General features: G+C 35.2%; 1 protein-coding gene across 1 annotated transcript in view; it reads left to right on the forward strand.

Annotated features, from left to right (window-relative positions):
* Positions 1–21,902, forward strand: part of FANCM (FA complementation group M) — a 62,871-nt gene that overhangs the window by 7,497 nt on the left and 33,472 nt on the right. The window contains exons 4-9 of the mRNA XM_038544622.1: positions 1,536–1,694; positions 7,064–7,195; positions 9,070–9,202; positions 9,667–9,792; positions 10,673–10,759; positions 13,327–13,511. Of these exons, the coding sequence (XP_038400550.1) occupies positions 1,536–1,694; positions 7,064–7,195; positions 9,070–9,202; positions 9,667–9,792; positions 10,673–10,759; positions 13,327–13,511 (822 nt within the window). The remainder of the gene's footprint in view (positions 1–1,535; positions 1,695–7,063; positions 7,196–9,069; positions 9,203–9,666; positions 9,793–10,672; positions 10,760–13,326; positions 13,512–21,902) is intronic.

The raw sequence follows: 21,902 nt of genomic DNA on the forward strand, positions 1-21,902 counted from the left end.
ACCCCAGTGATTTCACAATTCCATATATTACTCAGTGCTCACCACAATAAGTATAATCACCATTTGTCACTATACAACATAATTACAGCATTATTGATTATATTCCCTGTGCTGTAGTTTTCATCTCTGTGACTTTGTAACTGGAAGTTTATACTTCTTAATTCCCTTCATTTGCCCATCTCCCCACTCACCTCCTCTCTGGCAACCATCAGTCTTCTGTTTTTAAGAGTCTATTTGTTTTGTTTTGTTTTTTAGATTCCACATGAGTGAAATCATATGGCATTTGTTTTTCTCTGTCTGACTTATTTCATTTAACATAATACCCTCTTAGCATCCATGCTGTCACGAATGACAAGAGTTCATTTTTTTATGACAGTAATATTCCGTTGTGTGTGTGTACACACACACATCATCTTATTTATTTATTTGTTTATTTATTTATTTATTTATTGACAGACACTTGGTTTGTTCATATCTTGGCTATCATAAATAATGCTGCAGTAGGTCTTTCACTTCTTTGGTTACATTTATTTCTAAGTATTTTTTTCTTTTGGGTGCAATTGTAATTTGAGTTTTCTTCATTTCTACTACTTTGTTATTAGTGTATAGAAATGCAACAGATTTCTGCATAATTTTGTATCCTGCAACTATTGAATTCATTTATTCTAAATTTTTCTTTCTTTTTTTTTTAAAAGATTTATTTATTTATTTATTCATGAGAAACACACACAGAGAGAGAGATAGGCAGAGACACAGGCAGAAGGAGAAGCAGGCTCCATGCAAGGAGCCCGACGTGGGACTCGATCCTGGGTCTCCAGGATCACACCCTGGGCTGCAGGCGGCGATAAACAGCTGTGCCATGGGGCTCCCCCTATTCTAAGTTTTTCAGTGGAGTATTTAGGGTTCTTTCAACTCTTGATCATCATCAGTACTGAGGTTAAAAGTATATCCAGCATATATTCACATCATATGTAGTGTTTTAAATGGAAAATATTCCACTAATTTATCAATAATTTATTTAGTATAGTATATGCCCTATGCCCTCAATTTCTTAACAAGCCGGTTTGTAAGGTAGTCCTAAGATATATTGTTCCTTTAACAGTAACAAGATTTCACTGGAAAAAAAGTATTTGCCAGGGAACCAGGAAATCTGAGTTATAGCTCTGGCTCTAAAATGGTCTATGATACATAATTTGGAGGGGATTTAGGTTGCTAACCTAAAACTTCGGTTTGTCTGAGCCTTCATAAAATATATTTGGAGGGAGTTTATCACTGCCATTGAAAAGTGCAAAATACCTTTGAGGAATTTGCTGAATGTTTACTAGTTCTTATTTCTTGAGTGTTTGGCTGGAAGGACTATATGAAAAAAAGATGTTTCAAAGCCTTTTCCTCTTTTGTAACACTTCTAATATAACTTATAGTTAAAATAGTTTAATGATTTGAGTTCTAAATTTTACCACTATTTTATTTTTGTTGGTAACCTAAGCTAAAAATTTTAACATATAATGTAGTTATAAATACTTGATTTTCTGTAGGCTGTTCAACAGGTTATTACTAACCTACGAATTGGGCAGATAGAACTTCGTTCTGAAGATTCTCCGGATATTTTGCCATACTCTCATGAAAGACGAGTTGAAAAGCTAGTTGTTCCCCTTGGTGAAGAACTTGCAGCCATCCAAAAGGCATATATCCAGGTAAGCCATTTTACCACTATTTAGGGTTTTGATAAATGAACTGATAATGTATTTATTTTATTTTATATAATCTGGCTGAGAGATTATAATTATATCATTTTATATAATTAGTATGTTGAAAAATTCTTTGAAATTAACTTTTGGAATGAGTACCATGTTTTATTTGTTAGTTACTATTAAAGAGGAAATACAAAATGATGGACCATTTCTAAAGCCAATTACAGCCTTAGTTTTTAAGTATATCTATTAATTGCAGTAAAAAACACACATACATATAAATAGCAGAGTGTACAGAACCTAAGTGTGTAGCTCAGTGAATTTTCACATAGGGAACACACTTAAAACACATGTCCAGATTTAACCACAAGTTTCTTTGTAAGAAAATATATTTTCAGTGTTTTCCTCCTGGATCTATTATACAGCAATGATTTTCTTTTTTTTTTTCCCCTAAAGATTTTATTTATTTATTTATTTATTTATTTATTTATTTATTTATTTATTCATTCATTCATTCATTCATTCATTCATTCATTCATTCATGAGAGACAGAGAGAGAGAGAGGCAGAGACACAAGCAGAGGGAGAAACAGGCTCCATGCAGGGAGCCCAACGTGGGAGTCAATACCAGGTCTCCAGAATCACGCCCTGGGCCGAAGGCAGTGCTAAACCGCTGAACCATGCAGGGATCCCCTACAGCAACGATTTTCAACTGGAAGCAATTTTGCTCACCTTCTGACATTTGGCATTTTCTTGACGCATGTTTGGTTGTCATAAATGGAGGGAGTAGAGAGTAGATTGCTATTAGAATCTAATATGTAGAGGTTAAGAATGCTGCTTAACATTCTGTAATGAGCAAGAATAGTTCCCCAACAACAGATAATTATCTGGGCCAAATGTCAATATTGTAGCTACTGAGAAATTGCTTAGCCACTTATCACTTTGAGAAAAATTTGAGGTAACACACTGCTTTTCTATGGTTCCTAATTAGTGTCATGCTAGGAGAACATCTTGTTTTCATATCTTCATTGTTGTAGATTGAAGATGCCTACAAATTCTTTGACACTCCTCCCATGGAGAGATAGATGCATTTCCTTTTCCCTCCAGTGTTGACTGGCTCTGTGACTGACTGTGACCAACCGAATGTGATAAACTCCAAATAAGCCATGATGAACCTCAGCTAAGCCTTGTTCAGGAGAAAGGAGGAACTGATAGCTAAAATCGAGGGCATAGACACATGGCCCCAGTTAAGGTATTACATGTAACATCCAGCCATTCTAGGCTCCTGACATCAATGAACAGAGATTAACTGTCTCTGCAGTGCGGACAGAATTCTTTTTTATTTTTAACATTTTATTTTGCAGTAGTTTTAGACTTTCAGGGAATATGCACAAATATTATAAAGTTCCAGTGGGGAGATGCTTTGACACTACTCAAGTGTCTTGTTTCTCAACATACTTTGCCATCTAATTTTAGCATACAGTGGTCTTGCCTTCTACAGTTATTTATGTTGTTTGCGTAATCATGGTTTCTCCTTTCCCTCAATTCTTTTATATTTGTCAATTTGACAATTATATTTGTTATCATCATACCTATATGATGAAGATCTGTTTCTTCCTTTCATTTATTTATTTATTTTTATTTTTTTAAAGATTTTATTTATTTATTTATTCATGATAGTAACAGAGAGAGAGAGAGAGAGAGAGGCAGAGACACAGGCAGAGGGAGAAGCAGGCTCCATGTGTGGAGCCCGACGTGGGATTCGATCCCGGGTCTCCAGGATCGCGCCCCGGGCCAAAGGCAGGCGCCAAACCGCTGCGCCACCCGGGGATCCCCTCATTTATTTATTAATTCAGTTCCTTGTATCAGTATAGACTAATATATTTTTTTCTATTTGTTACAATCTAATTCTATCAGAATGAATTTTGTTGCTCAGATTGCTCCAACTTTAACCATTTAGGGTGTCTTGTGTCCTTTAGAAATATACTTTTTTTTTTTTTTTTTTTTTTTAAACACTTCTAACTTCCTGGCCTCAAAAGATATTTTGTGCTCATTTAGTATTTCTCATGTCCCAGCCATGGAATCAACCATTCCTCCAAGGAATCCTTATTACTTTTATGGAAGAATGGTATTTTGTTTATTTTTTTTATTTTTTTTTTTTAAGTTTTATTTATTTATGATAGAGAGAGAGAGAGAGAGAGAGGCAGAGACATAGGCAGAGGGAGAAGCAGGCTCCATGCAATAGGAGCCTGACGTGGGATTCGATCCCGGGTCTCCAGGATCGCGCCCTGGGCCAAAGGCAGGCGCCAAACCGCTGCGCCACCCAGGGATCCCAGAATGGTATTTTGAAACCAAAATCTGTGTATTAGGAGTGCTCACTGTTAACAGTGTCTTGGCCTGAGCTCTTAGTGATCTGCTTACATTCTTATTTGAAGAATTCGAGTCATGAGCAAATAAAATGGTTGTTTTTAAATTTAAAATGTTTTGAAGTACTTTGTTTTGTAGTTACAGACAACCAAAGTATTCATTTATCATTTAATCTTTAAAAGTTTTTCTTAAAGAAAAGTTCTTTAGGGATATAGTTTATTTTTTGTTTTCAAATTATTTTTAACAAAATTCTAAGCATTATTAATTTAAGATATAAAATATTTCCAGTAATTTCCTTTTTTTTTTTTCCTTAAGATTTTATTTATTTATTTGTCAGAAAGAAAACTCGCACAGGCAGGGGGAGTGGCAGGCTTCCCACTGAGTAGGGAGCCCAATGTGGGACTCCATCCCAGGACTCTGGGATCATGACCCATGCCAAAGGCAGATGCTTAACCAGACTGAGCCACCCACGTGTCCCCCAGTAATTTCCTTTTTAATTAAAAAAAGTTTTATTTGAGTATAATTGGCACACAATGTTACAGTAGTTTAAGATGTACAATGTAGTATTGGACAAGTTTATGTTATGCTATGCTCACCACAAGTATAGCTACCACTTGTCACCATACAACATTACTACATCATTGACTATATTCTGTATGCTGTGCCTTTTATTCCTGTGACTTATTCATTCTGTAACTGGAAGCCTATATCTCCCACTCCCCTTCACCTATTTTGTCCACCTTCTCAACCTCCTCCCCCATGGCAACCATTACTTTGTCTCTGTATGTATAGGTCTGATTCTGCTTTTTGTTTGCTTGTTTATTCTTTTTTTTTTTTTTTTTTTTTAGATTCCACATATGAATAAAATCCTTTGGTGTTTGTCTTTCTCTGTCTCACTTATTTCACTTTTTATAGTATCCTCTAGTTCTATTCGTGTTGTCACAAATGGCATGATTTCGTCCCTTTTTTGACTATGTAATATTCCATTATGTATATGTATCTATATATACACACATCACATCTTCCTTATCCATTTGTCTACTGATGGCCATTTGGGTTGCTTCCATATTTTGACTATTGTAGATAATGCTGCAATAAAAATAAGGGTGCATATATCTTTCAAAATTAATACTTTCATTTCCTTTGGCTAAATACACAGTAGTGGAATTATTGGGTCATATGGTAGTTCTACTTTTAATTTTTTTTTAAAGATTTTATTATTTACTTGACAAGGAGAGAGAGAGAAGCAGGCTCCCTACTGAGCAGAGAGCCTGATGTGGGGCTTAATCCCAGGACCTTGGGATCATGACCTGAGCTGAAGGCAGACACTTAACCAACTGAACTACCCAGGCACCCCTCCTTTTAATTTTTTGAGGAACCTCCATACTGTTTTCCACATGGCTGTACCAATTTACATTCCCAGCAACACTATGTAAGGGTTCTTTTTCTCCACATCCTCACCAACACTTGTTATTTCTCTGTCTTTGATTTTAATCATTCAGACAGGTATGAGGTGATTTCTCATTGTGGTTTTGATTTGCATTTCCCTAATGAATGAAGAATGATGTTGAGCATCTTAGGTCTGTTGGCCGTCTGTATGTTGTCTTTGGTAAAATGTCTATTCAGGTCCTCTCCACATTTTTTAAATCAGATCTCTTTTTTTTGGTGTTGAATTGTATAAGCTCTTTATATATTTTAGATATTAGTCTCATCAGATACGTCATTTGCAGATATCTTCTCTAATTCAGTAGATTGGCTTTTCATTTTGTTGATGGCTTCCTTTGCAATGAAGAAGCTTTTTATTTTGAAAATTAATTATTTAATTTTAAAAAATAAACTCTTTGCCCAACTTGGAGCTTGATCTCCTGATCCCAAGATTAGAGTCACGTGCTCTACCGACTGAGCCAGCCAGGAGTCCCCGTGTTAGTTTGATATAATAATCATCTCCTTAATACTGATATATTTTCTAATGATTAAAATGGTTCCATTTATAAGGATGTAAAAATTATAATTTGTATAAACACATAATAAGCATTCAATTTTATTGATGCTTTTGAAGTGCTTTTGTAGGTAATATGATCAGCTAAGCTAGAAGGGAGGAAAAATAAAACTCTACAAAAATAGTCCTATCCTTAGGAAATAATTAGGTAAAAAGTTAAACAGTTGATTACATATTGCTATATTAGGTCTTCATCTCGAGGTCTCTGTTTTCCTTCACTTTTCCATCAAACTTATCCTACATCAGGACCTTTTGTCTTCTATTTCCTCTGATATGCTCTGTCCTCAGAACTTATCATTCAGATGTCAGCTGAAATATTACTCTCTAAAGAGACCATCTTTGTTTCCCTTACTTATAGTTGACCCTGTTTTCCTCAAAACCTCCATAGCATTACTGTGTTTTAGGTTTTTAAATACATTTATTATAATAGAAACACTCTTTGTTCACTCCTTATTCTTTGCTTCCCTTAATTCGATGTAAACTGTATGAAAGCAGCAACTTCATTTGTCTCAGCTACAAATTCCCAGCATTTGGAACAATGCTTGACATACACTACTAGATGCTTAATAAGTATTTCTTGAAAGAATCAATCGACAGATCAAACTGAATGTACTCAAGAGGTTTTGATTTAGTCAGTAAGACAAAGTCTTACTATATGCCAGACTTTGTTCTTCATACTGAAGATGCAGCAGTGAGAAATCAAAGGCCCTTTATTCACTGTGCTTAGATTATAGTGTGTTTAGTTTAGGGAGAGAGAGGAATTAAGAAATACACAGATAAACACATTTGTTCTTAAATTGTAGTTGGATCCACTCATTGCTTATGCTGACTCTCATATGGCTGTTATCTGGGGATAAATGTTAAGTACTTTTAAGTTTTGTTATTTTGCTATGTTTACTTAAAAATTTAAGACAAACTTTAATATATAACTTCTATTTTAATACGTGAGGAAATAATTGTATTTGAAAAAGGACTAAGCTTAAACTAAATTTCACTGAAATTTGCAGGTTTTGGAAGCATTTGCCAGTTCTTTGATTCAGAGGAATATTTTGATGAGAAGGGATATCCCCAATCTAACAAAATACCAGATAATTTTGGCAAGAGATCAATTTAGGAAAAACCCATCTCCAAATATTGTGGTAGGTATTTTTCAATTAATTTTGAAGAGAGATTAAGTTTTTATTTACAGCCAAGATAAAATGTAAATAATGACTTTTTTAGTATACATTAGCTCATCAAGAATTCAGATATGATTTATATAGTTTATAAAAGCATGAAAAAAATCTAGCAAAAATACACTTTAGTGCTTCAAATTAAGATAATTTTATCTTCTAATTTTCAATAAAGATTTGGTATTTTAGTTCATTTCTATGTTGCCATGAGGGGGGTAGAAGCTAACTTTTAGACCTAGAGCATTTAGTCTTAACTCTTGATACAGAGCTTAGAGGAAGTATCATAGTAAGCTTCTTATTTCTAATCTTCCTAGGAAAAAATAGATAGAAATATACCCATCAGGCTAGGTACAGAGTCAGAAGAGATGCTCACAAGTACAAAAAGGCACTGAGTCATTCTTTGTTTTTTTTTTTTTTTTTTTTAAAGATTTTATTTATTTATTCATGATAGTCACACAGAGAGAGACAGAGAGGCAGAGACACAGGCAGAGGGAGAAGCAGGCTTCATGCTGGGAGCCCGATGTGGGATTCGATCCCCGGTCTCCAGGATCGCGCCCTGGGCCAAAGGCAGGCGCCAAACCGCTGCGCCACCCAGGGATCCCTGAGTCATTCTTTGAACTGAGAGGGAATGCATATGCAAAAGAACAGAGGCAATTGAATGAAGTTAGGAAGGAGTCAGCAAACAAGCCAATATTGCTGAGGTCAAATATTAGGAAGTCAGATATGCTAGTTAATCTAGGTTGTGAGCACATAAGAATAGCTTTAAATGTTACACAAAGAAACACAGATTTTTTCTTGTAGTGTCTAGGGAACCACTAAGGGAAACTTTTCTGTAAAGTTACAGTATATTATACTAAATTTTAATAGAATGTGTTTTAATTTCTGCTAGGCATTAAAGGTTCATTGATACTTTAAGGAGTAAATCTAAACCTATTGAATTTGCTCTTACTGATGAGAGTTTACATTTTACAGAGAGGTGGTTTTACCCTTTCAGATAATTGGGGTGCCATATTAGGGCATTAATCACTACCCTGCAAACATTTAAAATGACTATTACTGATACTAAATGTTACCAAAGATTAAGGTAGAGAATAATAGTCTTTATCTTGAGTAAAGGAAAATAATTAAAGCATATTTTCAAGGTTTCTTTTAAAAATTACTATCATTCAGTTATATCTGCAGGATGCTCTCATAAAAGTAATATGTATTTCAGTTTTCTTTGAGAGTAATGGATGAAAGCACAAAGACCCTGAGCCAGATTTCCTGGGTTCAAATACTGGTTCTAAAGCTTCTTCGTGTATAAAATGAGCATAAGCATAGTACCTACCTCCTAGGTGTTGGGATTAAACAAGTTTGTATAATTAATGTGCTTAGAATTGTGTCTGGTGCTAGGACAGAGTCATGTTATTATAGCATATATAGTTGGTATTAAATGTTAGTGTTAAACTGTCTGATTAAATTTTGTTCTAGTGCCAGTAACATTTATGAGGATAGGCCATTAAGTGACTTATTTCCTATTGTATCCCAAATAGCTATTTCTGTGCTTGATATTCACTTTGAAAGAACAAATGAATATATATACTGCTAATAATTTACCTAGAAAGGGAAACAATATATGATAAATATTTCTCTCCTTCACTTATTCTCTTTAAAATGTAAGTTACATATTGAATTAAAGAAAAAAAAATACAGGGGTGGATTTTATATGGAAAATACACTGGCACCTTTCCAAACGATGTCTTATGACATTCAATAGGTAGATCTTCAGTAGAGTGGTAAGTTTCACACAGAACATGTATCTTTTTTCTCTGGTTAAATTTGATATGTGCTTGGTTTTCTAGGGAATACAACAAGGCATAATCGAGGGAGAGTTTGCTATTTGTATTAGTTTATATCATGGTTATGAATTATTGCAGCAAATGGGAATGAGATCATTATATTTCTTCCTTTGTGGAATTATGGATGGAACTAAAGGTAAATTAAATGAAATTACTTGAAGGAATAATGTTATTTTGATTAAACAAGTATTGAATAGTATAGATACTTAAAATGCTTTATTTTAAAAAGTAATAAAATAGGGGTGCCTGGCTAGCTCTGTTAGTAGAGAGTGTGGCTCTTGATCTCACTCAGGGTCTTGAGTTTGAGGCCTCCTTTGGGCTTAAAGATTACTTAAAAAAACAAAAACAAACAACAACAACAACAACAAAAAGCAATTAAATAGGTAACAAATGATTATGCTTTTTTGTTTTTGATAAATTGGTGGTAAAAAGCAAGCCATTCATTAATATATATGTAAATGTGGAACTGGCAATAGTTGCTGGCTTTCAGTTTAAATTAGAAAAATTGCTAAAGTTTAATTTCTTTTAAATACATAATAAGTTTGATTTATTTTGCTATAATGTTTATTAATTTTGAAAATCTTTTCCTAATTTCTGAAGGAATGACTCGGGCAAAAAATGAACTTAGCCGAAATGAGGACTTCATGAAACTCTATAATCATCTAGCGTGTATGTTTGCACATACATGTGGTACTTCAGCAAATGGCTTTTCTACTATCCAAAAAGGTCTGGTTTTTCTTTTAAAATTTTTTATTATTCCTCTTAGCAGGTTGAGTTTGAAATTTTGCTCCATTGATCCTCATGTCTATCTGTAATCACTTATTTCCAAAGCAACAGATCTGTTAAATGTTTAAAGATTTTATTCTTTAAGTTAGTATAAATATATAATTCAGTTTATAAACCTTAAATACATCATAGATATTAGTAATTAGTTGTTACTGTTAGTGAAAATTCTCAGAACTACCAAAAATTTATTTATAGCTTACCTAAATGCATATTTTTCCCTTCTACTTTGCTGTTGATTCAGGAATTATAATAAATGATAATAAAAGTTAAAGTAAAAATTCAAGGGTGTCTGGGTAGCTCAATAAGTTGAACGTCTCACTCTTGATTTCCACTCAGGTCATGATCTTAGAGGTGTGGGATTGAGCCCCATATTGAGCTTCATATTCAGTGGGGAGATTCTCTCTCCCTCTCCTCCGCGCTCTCTGTCCTAAAATAAATAAGTAAATCTTTAAAGAAAAATTCAAGGTTTATTTTATAGTAGGGCTTCTGTGCTACACAGATGCTACTTATTATTTAAATAGAAAAAAGGTAAGTTAACAAATGTATTTTGAAGATTTGATTTATTTGAGAGAGAGAGACATTTTGTGAGCATAAGCTGGGAGAGAGCCAGAGGGAGAAACAGACTCCCCACAGAGCAGAGAGCCAGATCCGGGGCTCCATCCCAGGACCCTGAGAAGGTCATGACCTGAACCAAAGGTAGATGTTTAACTGATGGAGCCACCCAGGCACCCCAACAAATCTATTTTGGAAAAGATAATTAAAATACATTAATGAATGAAAAATCTATAACAATTGTTTGGTGTTTTTGTTTTTGTTACAGGAGATAAAGATAAAAAATTTTTCTACAGTCATCCAAAGTTAAAAAAATTAGAAGAAGTTGTACTTGAACACTTCAAGTCATGGAATAGTAAGTCATATTTAGTAGCTTCAAGGCGAGAAAAAGTTACTGAAAGAGCTCAAACTCTGACTCATTAGTTTGTGCTCACACTTTATGGAGAAGATGGGCTTTTAATTACTCTGGATAATAAATCTAAAAAAGCTTTAAGAAATTTGGAGAGGGTGGGACAAGGGGGGAATGGTGGAAATGTTAAGAATAAGGTATATTCTATGAAAAAGAAAAATAAGTCTGGGGCAATAAAAGGCAAAGAGAGAGTAAAGCAATATATAATAGAATGGTGGGGAAAAGTAAAGCAGTTAAGGAGATAGTCATGGAGGAGTGCTGTTTTATATAGGGTGTCAGAGAAAGTCTGTTTCTAGGGTAATGTTTGAGCTGTTGCCTGATGAAGTGAGGGAGCAGGTCTTGTTGATTGTTGGGGGATGATCATAAAAGGCAGAGAGAATAGTCGATTCAAAGTCTCTGGGGCAATGGGGTGTTTGATATGATTAAGGATCAGTAAAGAAACCAGTGCTGCTGGAGTAGTGTAATGAGGGTAAGAGTGGTTTAGACAAAAATTGAAGAGGTAGCCAGGGACCAGATCATATATGGCTTCTAGGCCAAGTTAAGACTTTAGTTTTTAATTCTACAAATGCTTTGCCTTGTGAAACCATTAGAGGGACATTTAGAGCAATAGAGTGATGTGATCTGACTTATATTTTATAAAAAAAAGATCCCTCTGGTAGCTTTCGCCAAGTGTAAACATTAGCCACTTAGGAGACTTATCATACTTAAGAAGATAACAGATGATGGTGGCTTGTACCAACATAATAATAGTGGAGGTGCTAAATGGTTATAGATTCTAGATATATTTTGAATTTGGAGTCAACAGTATTTGCTGTTAGATTGGACATAGGATATGAAGAAAAAAAGAAATCATATGAGTGTGTGTGTATGTTTTGAATAATTATATGAGCAAAGAAAAGATTAAGAACAGCTTACAGAAGAAAGAACAGGCATATTTAGATGCTTTTGAGGTATCTAGTAGGAGATGAATAAGCATTGAATAAATGAATCTGGATCTCAGAAGATTGGTCTGGGCTATTTTTATTTCAACATATATATGAATAAATTTTAGAATCACAGCATAAGGATAATATTTAAAAAAATGGTTATGATCACATTACCAGGAATACAGTTTAGAGACAAATTGTATTAGATGTATGTATTTAGAGACAGTTTAGAAGACCCAGAATGCAGACCCGGAAGAATACCAACATTTAAAGTTTAGAGGAGAGGTGCTTCTCCTCAGTTGATGCTCAGTTGATGAAGCATGTGACTCGTGATCCTGGGGTTGTGAGTTTCAGTCCCATGTTTGGGTGTCGGAGTTACTTAAAAATAAAATCTAAAAAAAAAGTTAGAGGAAAAAAAGCCACAAAGGAGGTTGAGAAAGAAACTGGGCAAGTGAATGACAGAAAAGCTGAAGGAAGAGACAATTTCAGTAAGAAGATGTGGGATATGTTAGATGCTGGTGAAAGGAATGGTAAAATGAACTAAAAAGTGACCATTGAATTTGGCAATATGGAAGTTATTGAGACTTTGGTAGAGGAGCTTCAGTAGAATGAAGGTAGAAAGGCAGCCTATAGTTGGTGAAAGGTGATAGGCTTTGCATTGAAAGCAGTTGGTCAGATGTAGAGGCTTGATAATTCAAAAAGAGGTTTGTCTAGAATAATTTGCTTTGCAACAACTCTTCCTTTTTCCTTAAGTATTATGAATTAACTTTGCATGTATTAAGTCATTTAATTTGTAGGGTTGTTATGAAGACTAAATGAATTAATATATGAAATATTTAGTCCAGTCCCTGACAAATACATAAAAATTAATATAATAGAAATCATAGAAATAAAAGAAAATGAATAAAAAACCCATACAATTTTCAGTTTTTAACCAATTGCTATGTGTAAGTCTATATACTTTATATTCCATTCATTTTAGATATGAAGAAATTAAAGCTTAAATGGAGTAAGTATCATGGTTACACATCACCCAGAGGGTTCTGTGGCCTACCCTCAAAGATCATGCTCATATTGTGTATTCTGCACAGAGACCTTGGGATCAGCTTTGTGATTGACTATAGTCAGATACTGTAGTTATTTTTGGAGAATTTGAAAGTATCATAGATTTAGGAACAATCCCGTGGCCTGGATTAAGAGAGTGCTTTTAGTGGACAAAAAGGAAAAAAATATTTTTGAAATCAGTGGGAGTGCTACAGTTCTGTTATTCTGATTGTAGAAGGTAAAGGGAAATAATGGGCATTGTGCGTGAATTTGAAGGACTGGTTAAAAGTGATTCAGGTAATTTTTACTGGATTTGTTTAGGATTTTATTATGACAGCCATGAGAGGGTAAGAAGCCAAGAATATTAAAATTACTGAAGAAGGTAGGAAAAAAAAAACAGCAAAGATTTAAGATGTCTTAAATTACTTTTTTGCAAGAATTATCATTCATTAGTATATAGTTTCAGGTTTGTCTTGAAATAGTTCTTGGGTATACGCTTTAAAAAATAGTTGAGATTGAAGGGTTTTTTTTTTTGTTATATAGTTCAAAACACCTCTGAAAAGAAATGTGATGAGACCAGAGTTATGATCTTCTCTTCATTTCGGGATAGTGTTCAAGAAATTGCAGAAATGCTATTACAGCATCAGCCAGTTATTAGAGTGATGACTTTTGTTGGCCATGCCTCAGGGAAAAGCATGAAGGGATTCACCCAGAAGGAGCAACTGGAGGTAATTACTTTTGGAGATGTTGAAAACTAAAATAAAACTGATTAGCTTTGTACTTTGCCTCTTATTTTAACTCATTGGTCAGTCAGCTACTTCTTAAAGATAATTTTATAGTAAACATGTGAATAAACATGCCTATTTTAAAATATCAAAAAAGTGTCTTTTGTGGTTTTGAGCCCTTTTTTTTAAAAGTAAGGTAATGTATAGTGGTTAAACAGAAAGACTGAAAACATACTACCTAGGTTGGAGTCTGGCCCTATCACTTACAAGTTTCTTTACTTTTTGTGCCTCAGTTTTTCTTATCTGTAAACATAGTTCATAGAGTTGTGAGCATTAAATGAAATCATACTGTAGAGCCTTCAGTAAATGTTTACTTTTGTTTTTCTTAAGGCACTTTAGTTATATATTCTAGTTATATATTCTAAAGAAATAATGAGCTTGTTTCTTTTCTCTGTTATTAAAAAATCTTAATTTAAAAATATGGTTGGGGGGGCTGCCTGGGTCAATGAGTCGGTTAAGTGTCCTACTCTTGATTTTGACTCAGGTCATGGTGTTAGGGTGGTGAGATGGAGCCCCATGTTGGGCCCCATGCTAGGCCTGGAGTCTGCTTAAGATTCTCCCTTTCCCTCTACCACCATCCTCCCTACCCCACATGTTCTCTCTCTTGAAAAAAAAAGAAAAAGATCAGAGGAAACCATTTATCCATTTATGCTCTGAATAAGATGTCATAAGTTTGCTAAGTGCTGTATATATGTTTTTTTGGGGGAAATTTTAGACTTGATTTTTTTTTTTTAACTGTATATAAGTTTTTCAGATTAGCTATAGGTCTACATTTGAGTAGTCATTGACAAATAGGTGTGTCTTTAATGTCTAATTAATTTTGACAGAAAGATTTTATTCATTTATTCATGAGAGACAGAGACAGAGACATAGACAGAGGGAGAAGCAGGCTCCCTGCAGGAAGTCTGATGTAGGACTTGATCCCAGGACTCTGAGATCATGCCCTGAGCCAAAGGCAGATGCTCAACCACTGAGCCACCCCAGCGTCCCTCTTTTTTTTGACTTTGTAAAGTAAGAGGAATCCTTTTCTTTAAATATCTTTTATACTAGTCCTCACTGCACCAAGAAGAGTTTGTTTAAGCTGACTCTCTCTGGTAAGGACCATCTAAGAGGTTTTCCTGAATCAGAAGAGAGTATCTTTACCTATTTCAAATCTGATTATATGTATTTTAAAAGATCAGATATCTAGCAGGTTATTATTACTACTCTTAACATTTATATATGAATGAAAAATGAAGTGGATTTTTGTCTAAGGTGTTAAGCATTTTGAAATACTAATAGTACCCAACCTAATCTCTAGCCAGTTTTGATAACACCTAAAATCATTATTCCTGAGTTTGTCAAGTGCCATAAGAAACTTTATTGATTTTTTTTTTTTTTTTTTAATTTATGATAGTCACACACAGAGAGAGAGAGAGGCAGAGACATAGGCAGAGGGAGAAGCAGGCTCCATGCACCTGGAGCCTGATGTGGGATTCGATCCCGGGTCTCCAGGATCGCGTCCTGGACCAAAGGCAGGCGCTAAACCGCTGGGCAACCCAGGGATCCCAACTTTATTGATTTTATATTGACTTTGTCCTTTCCTCACTTAATAATATTTTTATGTAGGCCAGAGTAACAACCCTTTTTATTATTCCTGCAATAATTGCTTTCCTAAGAGAGTTTTATGGTAAAATAAGCTTTTGTACGAATAGTTGTAATTAAATTTTTCATTTATTTAGAAACAGGCTATAAAGTTAGAGAGGAATTAGGGGGCTGGATCCTTTAGGACTTTATAAGTCATTTCCATTTAAAAATTTTTTTTAAATTTCAGTTAGTTAACATACAGTGTAATATTAGTTTCAGGTGTACAATATAATGATTGAACACTTCCATGCAGCACCCAGTACCATTCCACAAATGCCCTCCTTAATCCCCATCACTTATTTTAGCCATCCCCCTACCTGCCAACCCTCTGGTAACCATCAATTCTCTCTAGTTAAGAGTCTGTTTCTTATCTAGAAACAGATTAGAACAGGTTCTAGAACAGGTTTGCCTTTCTCCTCTTTGCTCATTTTTGTTTCTTTTCTTTTTTATTTTATTTTATTTATTTCTTTCTTTATTTGTGTATTTAATTTGAGAGTGAGCAAGAGAACCAGCAGGAGGAGGGAGAAGGAGAAGCAGACTCCTCACTGAGCATGGAGCCCAATGCAGGGCTCAGTATCAGGACCTGAGATCATGGCATGAGCCAAAATCAAGAGTCAGACACTTAACCAATAGAGCTACACAGGCACCCCTCATTTTTGTTTCTTACATTCCACATACGAATGAAATCATTATGGTATTTGTCTTTCTCTGACTGACTTATTTCACATAGCATAATACTCTCTAGGTCCATCCATGTCCTTGCAAATGGCAAGATTTCATTCTCTTTTATGGATGAGTAATATTTCATTTTATGTGTATACCACCTCCTCTTTATCCATTGGTCAGTCATAGACACTTGGGCTGTTTCCCTAATCTGGCTATTGTAGGTAATGTTCCTGTAAAACACAGGGATACATATATCCCTTGGAATTAGTGTTATTTTATTCTTGGGTAAATACCTACTAGTGCAATTTCTGGGTCAAAGGATAGTTCTGTCTTTAATTTTTTGAGGAAACTCCATACTATTTTTCACAGTGACTGTACCAGTTTGCATCTCCATTAACAGTGCACCGGTGTTCTTTTTCTCCATATCCTGGCCAACACCTGCTATCTGTTGTGTTATTTAGACATTCTGACGGGTGTGAGATGATATCTTATTGTTATTTTGATTTTTATATATATATATATATATATATATTTTTTTTTTTTTTTTTTAAGATTTTATTTATTCATGGGTGACACAGAGAGAGAGGCAGAGACCTAGGCAGAGGGAGAAGCAGGCTCCCGGCAGGGAGCCTGATGTGAAACTTGATCCCAGGACCTTGGCATCACGACCTGAGCCAAAGGCAGATGCTCAACCACTGAGCCACCCAGGTGCCATGTGATTTATATTTTTCTGATGGTCAGTGAGGTTGAGCATCTTTTCATGTGTTTGTTGGCCATCTGGATGTCTTCTTTGAACATGTCTATTTATGTCTTCCCATTTTTTAATTAGATTGTTCATTTTTGGGTAATAATATTTAGAGGTTCTTTATATATTTTGGATACTAATCCTTTGTCGAATATGCCATTTGAAAATATCTTCCCCCATTCTGTAGGTTGCCTTTAATTTTGTTGTTTCCTTCACTGTGCAGGTTTTTTATTTTGATGTCCCAATAGTTTATTTTTGCTTTTGTTTCCCGTGCTTCAGAAGAAGTTACTACAGCCAATATAAAAGAGGATACCGCCTATGTTATCCTCTTGATATTTCAAGTTTCAAGTCTCACATTTAGATCTTTCATCATTTTGAATCTATTTTGGTGTATGGTATAAAAGAAGTGGTCTAGTTTCATTGTTTTGCCTCTTACTGTCCAGTTTTCCCAACACCATTTGTTGAAAAAGACTGTCTTTTTCCCATTGAGTATTCTTTCCTGCTTTGTCGAAGATTAATTGACCATATAGCTGTAGGTATATTTCTGGGTTTTCTATTCTATTGACCTTTGTGTCTATTTTTGTGCCAGTACCATGCTGTTTTGATCACTACAGCTTTGTATTGTAACTTGAAGTCTGGAATTCTGATGTCTCTAGGTTTGCTTTTCTTTTTCAAGGTTGCTTTGGCTATTCAGGGTCTTTTGGGTTCCATATAAATTGTAGGGTTCTTTGTTGTAGCTCTGTGGAAAATGATGGTGGGATTTTGATAGGGATTGCATTAAATGTGTAGATTGCTTTGGGTAGTATAGACATTTTAACAATCTTTGTTCTTCTAATCCATGAGCATGGAATGCTTTTCTATTTCTTTGTGTCAGCTTCAGTTTCTTTCATTAGTGTTTTATAGTTTTCAGAGTACAGGTCTTTTTTTCACCTCTTTGGTTAGATTTATTTTTAGGTATCTTATGGTTTTTGCTGCAGTTGTAAATGGGACGGATTCCATAATTTCTCTTTTTGCTGCTTCATTATTGGTGTATATAAATGGAACAGATTTCTGTACATTGATTTTATATCTTAAACTTTACTGAATTTATCAGTTCTAGCAGTTTTTTTTTTTTGGTGTAGTCATTGGCATTTCTGTATAGAGTATCATGTTCTCTGCAAGTAAAGCTTGACTTCTTCCTTGCCAATTTGTATGTCTTTTATTTTTGTTGTTGTTGTCTGATTGCTGAGGCTAGGACTTCCAACAGTATGTTAAATAACATCCGTGTCTTATTTCTGACCATAGAAGAAAAGTTCTCATTTTTTTCCCATTGAAGATAATATTAACTGTGGGTTTTTCATACATGAATTTATTATGTTAAGGTATGTTCCCTCTAAGCCTATGTTGTTGAGAGTTTTTGTCATAAATGGGTGTTGTACTTTGTCTACTTGGTCAAATGCCTTTTTATAAATTTTTTATTTAAATTCAATTAATGTATAATATATTATTGATTTCAGAGGCAGAGGTCAGTGATTCATCAGTCTTATATAATACCCAGTGCTCATTACATCACATCCCCACCTTAATGTTCATCACCCAGTTACCCTGTCCCCCCAACCCTATCCCCTCCAGAGACCATCAGTTCGTTTCTATGATTAAGAAGCTCTTAGGGTTTGTCTCCCTCTCTGATTTCGTCTTATTTTTTCCTCCCTTCCTCTATGATCCTCTATTTTGTTTCTTGAATTCCACATATGAATGAGTCCTTTGATAATTATCTTTCTCTATTGACTTATTTCGCTTAGCATAATGCCTTCTAATTCCATCTAAGTCGTTGCATATGGCAAGATTTTATTTCTTGTTGACTGAGTAGTATTCCATAATAGAACCCCCCATCTTTAGCCATTCTTCTTTCAGTGGATATCTGGGCTCTTTCCATAGTTGGCTATTGTGGACATTGCTGCTATAAACATTGGAATGCAGGTGCCTTTTTGGATTACTACATTTGTATCTTTGGGGTAAATACTTGTAGTGCAGTTGCTGGGTCATAGGGTAGCTGCATTTTCAACTTTTTGAGAAACTTCCATACTTTTTTCCAGAGTGGTGCATCAGCTTCATTCCCACCAGCAGTATACAAGGGTTCTTCTTTCTCCACATCCTTTCTAACATCTGTCATTTCCTGACTTGTTCAGTTTAGCCATTCTGACTGGCGTGAGATGGTATCTCATTGTGATTTTTATTTGTATTTCCCTAATCCCAAGTCATGTGGAACAATTTTTCATGTGTCTGTTGGCTATTTATGTCTTTGGAGAAACGTCTGTTCATGTCTTCTGCCCATTTCTTGATTGGATTATTTGTTCTTTGGGTGTTAAGTTTGATAAGTTCTTTGTAGATTTTGGATTCTAGCCCTTTATCTGATATGTCATTTGCAAATATCTTCCTCCATTTTGTTGGTTGTCCTTTGGTTTTGTCAACTGTTTCCTTTGCTGTACAAAAGCTTTTTATCATAGTGAAGTCCCAGTAGTTTTTTTTTTTTTTTGCCTTTGTTTCCCTTGCCTTTGGAGATGTGTCTAGTAAGAAGTTGATGCAGACGAAGTTAAAGAGGTCACTGCCTGTGTTCTCTAAGATTTTTTTATTTTTTTATTTTTTTATTTATTCATGAGAGACACACAGAGAGAGGCACAGACATAAGCAGAGGGAGAAGCAGGCTATCGGGAGCCTGATGTGGAACTTGATCCCAGGGAACATCACCTGAGCCAAGGCAGACAGTCAACTACTGAGCCACCCAAATGCCCCTCCTCTAGGATTTTGATGGATTCCTGTTTCACATTTAGGTCTTTCATCCATTTTGAGTCTTTTTTAATATATAATGTGAGGAAATGGTCGTGTCATTCTTCTGCATGTGGCTGTCCAGTTTTCCCCAACACCATTTGTTGAAGAGACTACCTTTTTTCCAGTGGATATTCTTTACTGCTTTGTTGAAGATTAGTTGACCATAGAGTGGAGGGTCCATTTCTAGGTTTTCTATTCTGTTCCGTTGATCCATGTGTCTGTGTTTGTGCTAGTACCAATACTATCTTGATGATTACAGCTTTATTTTAGAGTTTGAAGTCAGGAATTGTGATGCCACCAGTTTTGGTTTTCTTTTTCAACATTCCTTTGGCTATTTGGGGTCTTTTCTGGTTCCATTCAAACTTTTGAGTTATTTGTTCCAACTCCGAAATAAGTTGATGGTATTTTGATAGGGACTGCCTTGAACATTTAGATTGCCCTCGGCAGCATAGACATTTTAACAGTATTTATTCTTCCAATCCATGAGCATGGAATGCTTTTCCATTTCTTTGTGCCTTCCTCAGTTTCTTTCTTGAGTGTTCTTTAGTTTTCTGAGTATAGATCTTTTGCCTCTGGTTAGGTTTTTTCCTAGGTAACTTATAGTTTTGGGAGCAGTTGTAAAAGGGATTTACTCCTTAATTTCTCTTTCTTCTGTCTCATTGTTAGTGTATAAAAACTCAACTGGTTTCTGTGCATTGATTTTATATCTTGCCACCTTGCTGAATTCCTGTATGAGTTGAATTCCTGTATGAGTTCTAGCAGTTTTGGGGTGTAGTTTTTGAGTTTTCCATATAGAATATCATGTCATCGGCAAAGAGTGAGAATTTGACTTCTTTGCTGATTCAGATGACTTTTATTTCTTTTTGTTGTCTAATTGCTAAGGCTAGGACTTCTAATACTATGTTGAATAGCAGTGGTAATAGTGGACATTCCTGCTGTGTTCCTGACCTTAGGGGAAAAGCTCTCAGTTCAAATGTTTTTTATACAATTGTTGAAAGGATTATATGCTTCTTATCCTTTCTTTCAGTAATGTAGTGTATTGTATTGATTGATTTGTGAATATTGAAACACTCTGGCAACCCAGGAATAAATCCCACTTGATCATGGTGAATGATTTTTTTAAAGTTTTTTTTATTTTTTTTTAAGATTTTATTTATTTATTCATGAGAGACACAGAGGGAGAGGCAGAGATATAGGCAGAGGGAGAAGCAGGCTCCATGCAGGGAGGACTCGATCCTAGGACCCCGGGATCACGACCTGAGCCAAAGGCAGACACTCAACCACTGAGCCACCCAGATGCCCTAAAAGTATTTTTGGATTTTGTTTGCTAATTTTTTGTTGAGAATTTTTGCATCCATGTTTATCACGGATATTGGTCTGCAGGACTCCTTTTTAGTGGAGTCTTTATCTGGTTTTAGTATCAAGGTAATGCTGGCCTCTTAGAATGAATTTAGAAATTTTCCTTCCTTTTCTATTTTTGGAATAGTTTGAGAAGAATAGGTATTCACTTTTCTTTAAATAGGTATTCACCTCTTTAGGTATTCACAGGTAGAATTTGCCTGTGAAGGCTTCTGGCTCTTGACTTTTATATCTTGGGAGATTGTCGATTACTGATTCAGTGTCTTTGGTGGTTATTGGTTGGTCTGCTCAAGTTTTCTGTTTCTTCCTGTTTCAGTTTTGGTAGTTTATATGTTTCTGGGAATTTATCCATTTCTTGCAAGTTGTCCAATTTGTTGGCATTAGTTTTGCATAATACTCTCTTATAATTGCTTGTATTTCTGTGGTGTTGGTTGTTATTCTCTTTTATTCATGACTTTTTTGGGGGGCCTTTTCTCTTTTTTTTTTTTAAAGATTTATTTATTTATTCATTCAGAGAGAGCAAAGAGAGAGGCAGAGACACAGGCAGAGGGAGAAGCAGGCTCCATGCACCAGGAGCCCGACGTGGGATTCGATCCCGGGTCTCCAGGATCATGCCCTGGGCCAAAGGCAGGCGCTAAACCGCTGCGCCACCCAGGGATCCCGCCTTTTCTCTTTTTGTTAAGTCTGGCTAGAAGTTTCTCACATTTATTGATTTTTTTCGAGGAAACAGCTCCTGGTTTCATTGATCTAATTTTTTTTTTTTTTTTCGTTTCTATACATTTATTTCTGCTCTAATCTTTATTCTTTCTTTCCTTCTACAGGCGTTAGCCTTCTTATGTTGCTCTTTTACTAGCTCCTTTAGTTGTAAGGCTAGATTGTTTACTTATTTTTATGTTTTATTTTTTTTAAGATTTTATTTATTCATTCATGAGAGACACAGAGAGAGAGAGAGAGAGAGAGAAAGAGAGAGGCAGAGACATAGGCAGAGGGAGAAGCAGGCTCCATGCAGGGAGCCTGATGTGGTACTCGATCCGATCCGGGAACTCCAGGATCATGCCCTGAGTCGAAGACAGATGAGCCACCCAGGTGTCCCAGGTTAGATTGTTTATATAAGATTTTTTTTGCTTTTT

The sequence above is a fragment of the Canis lupus genome, chromosome 8, assembly GCF_011100685.1.
Source record: "Canis lupus familiaris isolate Mischka breed German Shepherd chromosome 8, alternate assembly UU_Cfam_GSD_1.0, whole genome shotgun sequence".
NCBI lineage: Eukaryota > Metazoa > Chordata > Mammalia > Carnivora > Canidae > Canis > Canis lupus.